Raw genomic sequence first — 6,000 nt, 5'->3', positions numbered from 1 at the left:
CTTTGTTTTATTGAGAAAAGTCTGCCAAGGAGGAGGTGCTAGAGAGAGAAAGCACCTCCCACCCAGGGCCCAGGACCAAACTGATTGCCTCTCACTAAGAACGGTTAAAAGCACATGCCACTAAGGTGATGGGTTAGTGCTGCTGTTTAGGGGTTTTATAGGTATGCCCTTCCTCTAAGTAGACAAATATAGGAAAAGACCATAGGGCACCAAATTTTGTTGTAATTAGTATTAGCAATACATATATAGAATTAGTTAAATGAAGGAAATGTTTGGGAATACAAATTTATCTTTATAGTTAAACATGCGCACAATATAGAAAACAAAATGGACAAAACTTGGATTAAAAATACATATTTTATAGAATTTAAAAAAAGAAAAAAAAAAGATAAGTAAATTACAAATGGTACAGAATTGTCATCTATAATTTTGAGAGCAGTTTGTATCTTTTAACCAGGTGACTTTTTTGTTGTTGTAGTATGTAATTCTAGGATTACCGGTATAGAAAGTCTATCAATACTTATGTCAAATTTTAAGTGCTTAATTTGAAAGTCAATATAATCACTTACAATATATTGTGTCTTCTGCGATGCTTGATTCTAATGGTTGAGAAGACTGTGCCACTTCTTCCGCAGCACTGTGCAGAAAACTCCATCACACCAGTCCCTGCCCCATTGGATCTTACAGTCTAAATTCCCTAACATACACACACACACACACACCGAGAGAGACTAGGGTTAATTTGTTAGCAGACAATTAACCTACCAGTATGTTTTTGGAGTGTGGGAGGAAACCCAATGAAACACAGGGATAACATACAAACTACACACAGATAAGGCCATGGTTGGGAATTGAACTAATGACCCCAGTGCTTTGAGGCAGAAGTGCTAACCACTAAGCCACCGTGCTGCCCAGAATGATAGGCGAGTCTCGGCTGAGTTTAATTCTGGGTGTGACTCTTAGGTTATATTAGTGTGTGAAAAACTTTTGTTTTGTTATCCACATCAATTATAAGTCTATTAAATAGTAATTCCTCAGAACATGGTTTGTTCCTTAATCATGTACACGTCATTATGGCACTTTGTCTGTATATTACGTATGTGAAAAGTAAATGTTCAGACTGGAACAAACAAACGAAACAAAACGTAAAAGTCTCTTAATATGTTTTTTTTATTTCCACTGCAGCAGAATATAATAAAGATTCACGCATAGAAGTCTTCTAATATTTTTGTCATTAACTGTATGAAAATTGTAACAGTGGATGTTAAAGTATATCAGTAGATGTTTGGCATTATGCATTGACATTGCATCTTATGCGGTTTTTCTGGTTATGTTTGTAAATTAGTAGTTTCTTAGCGCATTATATAATTAAGACATGATCTTATTGTATATAGTTTTCAAACGTAGGACATTTCTCAGCATTCATTTTATCAGACGAAAAATGAGGCGATTCAACATATTACTTATGGTGTTGTAAATTTATAACATTTAGAAAACTGTAATTTAAAAGCAATTGTAGTAAAATATGTCCTGCTAATAATGACCATACCTCATAAGGCAGATTAGGGTAGCATATTTGATTGATTAAGTGTGATCAACTAGGGTCAGAGGACCTGTTCCATTCATTCTTCAAAACTCTACACACTTGGACATGCAGGTGATGAAGTGGCGAGGATTAGATCTTGTAGCCATTCAGAACTGTTTAAAATTGTGGTGTTGAGTGCACCAATATATGTTTAGTTCATACATCCATACATTTCAGAATACGTGCTTTTTCACACCGATATCAGCATCTGTATATACAGGTAAAAAAATGCATCTGTAAGCATAAACTAATCTATGGTAAACAATTACAAGAAAAAAAGCTTTACATATGGAAAAATGGTAAATCTTTTTATTAGAAATATTTAATTTCATACAGTTCGATATTTAAAATCTTAAGTGTGTTGGTGACTCAATGTTTAAGAGTCACATGACAGATCAACCAGCATTATAGTCTGAGTTTAAAGGTGGATTAAAAAAACATGAGCTGTTCGATTAACTCAACTCATTTGGCTTTTGCAGGTCATAAAGCAATTCATGTTATAATACACTTTGATATTCATAATTATGTGACCTTATGGCAGGAAAATATGTACAATGAGGAAATTACCTGGAAAGTCACATCCTATGAAATTCAAGGAAAGACACACAACATAAAAAAAGTTAAATATAAGGTAAGGACTGATATGAAGAAAGAGTACTGGCTATAAAGATCCATCCAATTTGTCTCCACTGTACATTAAAGTCTGTATAAAAATCGCTCATGCATCCACTTGCATACGACTCCTTTTTTCCTTAGACTTGCTTCTCTCTGATCTGTGCTGAGTTGCAGAACCTCCTCCGTTCTGGTTCTGTGCAAACCGCGCCACTGTAGATACACCATCCACAAACTTCGTCTTGAAAAGGACATTGGCGTTGTTAAACATTCCATCTTTCAGCGACACAACAATGAACTACAAAAGAAGGGTACACAATTTATAACTGCTATCACACAACTGTAGTCTCCACAATACCACTTCAGGCGATATTATTTCAAATATTACATATCCCACAGTGCTGATAAATGAAAAATCAAGAAAAAAATAGGGGGGCAAGGTAGTTTTTTTTTTTAAAAAACCCTAAGGGGCATATTCAATTCCGATCCGATCCGCAGTAACGCGCGTTACCGCGGAAAATGCGCAGTACTGCCGGTAATACGGTACCGCAATAACACGGATTTTCGTTCGCAGCCCATATCCACGTTATTGCGGTACCGCGGATTAGGTTCGCGGCCGTTCCGGCGCGATCCCGCGGATCGGGATCGGAATTGAATATGCCCCTAAATGTACCATTAAATGCGGAGACTGAGTTAAGTCATGGCACAGAGCATTTAATTCTTCTATAAAAGCAATATAGGTGGATAAAATAGTTCACAATGTGCTTTCAGATTGATGTGAAGTGGGTAGATCTGTTCAGTGTTTATTGCCACAAATGGCAGTCATAGAATACTGTTCTGTTTAACAGTGTATAATGACCTTTGGTCCTCCTACCTGCGAGTGACGAAAGTGTGTACGAAGCATCTGTCCAATGTTCTGTGTATGGGAAAGGTCCAAGGCAGCGTCAACTTCATCCAAAATATAAATGGGGGCAGGTTTAAAAAGCAACATTGCGAGAATGAGCGACAATGCCACCAACGAACTGAAAAGGAATATATATATATACACATTACTATACATGATGTATGCAGTATACATACATATTGGCATGTATCCTCCTGCTATACGATTCTGGTTTCAACCGCTTATGTGACATGGAAAGCAGATAAGAGGGATGCATGCGAAGATGACTTTATTCAGTATAAAGCCAGACAAAGGGATCACAGCAGCAAAAGCAGGTTTATCGATAAATACATTAAACAACTAAGTAGTGTGTTTGGGTTATTGAGCAGCTGTTTTTACATCTACAAAATTTGTCAAAATCGTAGCCATAGTAATATTAAAAACTAGCTAAATTCTCCCATACACAGTCTGTTTCTCAACTTTTCTATTCCAATCCCCTTTTACACAACTTGTCACAATCAATATTATCTATAATTACCGTTGTCCACCACTTAATTCTGTCAAATTTTCTTTCCAGGTGCTGCCCAATGCAACTTTAAACTCCAATCCATACAGTACATTCTTCCCTTCTGGAGGGGCCAGCATAGCATTTGCCCCAGGTAACAGAGTTGAAAAGATAGAGCCAAAGTCTTTGTTTACCTAGACGAAATAGAGGAGACATCATTATGTGACTTGGGTTGTTCACATTTTTCTATTTGCAACTAAATATAGAAACAACCCCAAAACAATTAGAGTATGTTTACCATTATACCACTACAGCAAATAAAGCTTTCACTAAACCCAGTTCATGTTACCTTTTGCCATGCAATATTCAAAGCCTCATTTTTCTTCTGATCAAGTTCTTCAATAGTGTCCAAAATCTTAGACTTGTCATTCTCCACAATTCTTTTCTTTTTCATTAAATCATTGTACTGTATAAAAAAAAATTAAATTATATTTTGTGAAGTAAATTATACCCTTTCATGAAGAATCAAAAAACGAAATAATGGCTTTCAAATGCTTTTGAAATTAATTATTCTCTAGCCACTCGATAAAGCATTTTCTCATGTTGACCAATTTCTGGTCATATATTGTAAACTACAGCAGTTCGCTAATCAAGTGACATTTAGTCAGTTTTCCTTAATCTTAAGAGTGACCTCCTAATGAATGCTATGCTCAAATATAAATACTACAGCTCATTCTAATTACAAAGAAAAAAAAAAAAAAAAAAAAAAGAAGAGTAGCTTCTTTGCTTTCCCCATTTCTGTATACGAAAAACAATGCCAGTCTCAAAACAGTGAGACATTTAGGCTATAGCAAGGCACTGCACAAACACAAAAAGCTTGCACAGATATGATCTTAACATTTCAATAATGCATAACCATAAGGTTAAAAAAAGTCAAACTAAGTTCACATTAATTACTACATTGAAAATGTTTCACAAGCACTTGTATTAAAACTACTAAAATTCAGCTGAAAATGTTTACTTCAAAAGTCAAATACATGAAGACATTTAGGAGCACTATTTTATAGCAGTCCTAGTAGATCACAGTCCTCTTACCCTCTCTTCAGCCTGTGTCAACATATTCATTGCTCTCATGTTGACATTCCTGCCCAGTTTCTCCTTCATTTCTTCCAGTTTCTGCAGTCGCTGGCCTGCTGCCTTTGGATTATTTGCTTTGAAGTCATAGGAAGAGTTTTCTTGGCCGAAAAGATGCTTCTCAGAAGCAATCCAATCGTAGTCATTCAGCATTTTGGCAACCTAGTGCACACAAAGATCAGGCATTGTCATTTCCATTATTTAAAAAAAAACAAAAAAACATGTGACCAGATTCTGTATTGCTGCATTTGATGGTGCCTTGTGTATAAATGTGCCTCTGTACCCCTTGTGAGATCACACAATACAGCTCACCCACTGTTGATAGCTAAACTTCGGCTGCTGTTAGCCATGCAGGAATACAGCATAGCGGGCACAGTCTTCTGTATTAAAGGCTCTCTCCAAAGGGAATAGTGTCACAGAGGAACACAGTATTTTAGTGGTTTTAGTTTAGAAATAAAATAAATAGGTCAGATATAAATTTGCAATATAAAATCTGGTAACCAGTTCTCTTAGCCAATGATGTCAAGACTTTTATATATAAAAGCATGTTTTATTACAGATTTATTGGTGTTTCCGTAACTATTACAATTGATTAAATTGAAACCGACTTACATAAAAGAAAAATTTTCCTAGAGGTGGTGATAGCGAAAGCACCAAGAAATTAAAAATGCATTGGATACCTCTAACAAGAAATGCTATCTGTGGCCATCATTAATAAAAGAAAGTTTTCAACCCTGCAAGATTACTGTCATACTGGGGTTTTTTGTTTAGCTTTCTTCTGGTTCAATACAATTAGAATTTCTTAAAAGATTGAATGAGGTTTACTTGTGTTTTGTATCAACCGACACAAGAATTATATTTCAGCTGGTGTCCAAATGTGTGTCACCAGCACAGTTCTCCCAGCTGGTACAAACCCTGCAGCACATGTATGCAGCAAACCTCTAGTAGCAGCAGCAACTGGTGTAAATTATTTAAAGAATTGAAAGCCCAGAACTTTATCTCCACCCGGACAAGCTGTATATATAAGTGCATTTGACATTACAATCTTCACACTCCCATTGCAGAACTATTCTATTGTTGGGAGATTCCACTCTATCCACTACCCAACAATGGACCTGCGGCTTTCTGGTTGTCTCAGGGAAATTTTCACCCAGAAAAATCAAAAAGTTTTTTTTTTAGTTTCCTAAGAATTTAAATAAATAAAAAGATGGGACTCAACATACAGTATTTTCTTTGCTTAAATGTGCTTAGCACAAGGGAAAGTATATGCTAGGATGTTTT

At 35.9% G+C, this 6,000-nt stretch overlaps 1 protein-coding gene across 1 annotated transcript in view; it reads right to left on the bottom strand.

Moving 5' to 3' along the window:
* Positions 1-1,152: 1,152 nt before the first annotated feature.
* Positions 1,153-6,000, bottom strand: part of SMC2 (structural maintenance of chromosomes 2) — a 32,622-nt gene continuing 27,774 nt past the window's right edge. The window contains exons 21-25 of the mRNA XM_075210937.1: positions 4,681-4,881; positions 3,935-4,051; positions 3,619-3,779; positions 3,072-3,219; positions 1,153-2,495 (exon numbers count right to left, since the gene is read on the bottom strand). Coding sequence (XP_075067038.1) covers positions 2,304-2,495; positions 3,072-3,219; positions 3,619-3,779; positions 3,935-4,051; positions 4,681-4,881 — 819 coding nt within the window. The 3' untranslated portion in view covers positions 1,153-2,303. The remainder of the gene's footprint in view (positions 2,496-3,071; positions 3,220-3,618; positions 3,780-3,934; positions 4,052-4,680; positions 4,882-6,000) is intronic.

The sequence above is a fragment of the Mixophyes fleayi genome, chromosome 1 (assembly GCF_038048845.1).
Source record: "Mixophyes fleayi isolate aMixFle1 chromosome 1, aMixFle1.hap1, whole genome shotgun sequence".
Lineage (NCBI taxonomy): Eukaryota > Metazoa > Chordata > Amphibia > Anura > Limnodynastidae > Mixophyes > Mixophyes fleayi.
Note: the sequence above shows the minus strand (reverse complement) of the source record. Positions and strands in the feature narration are given on the sequence as shown.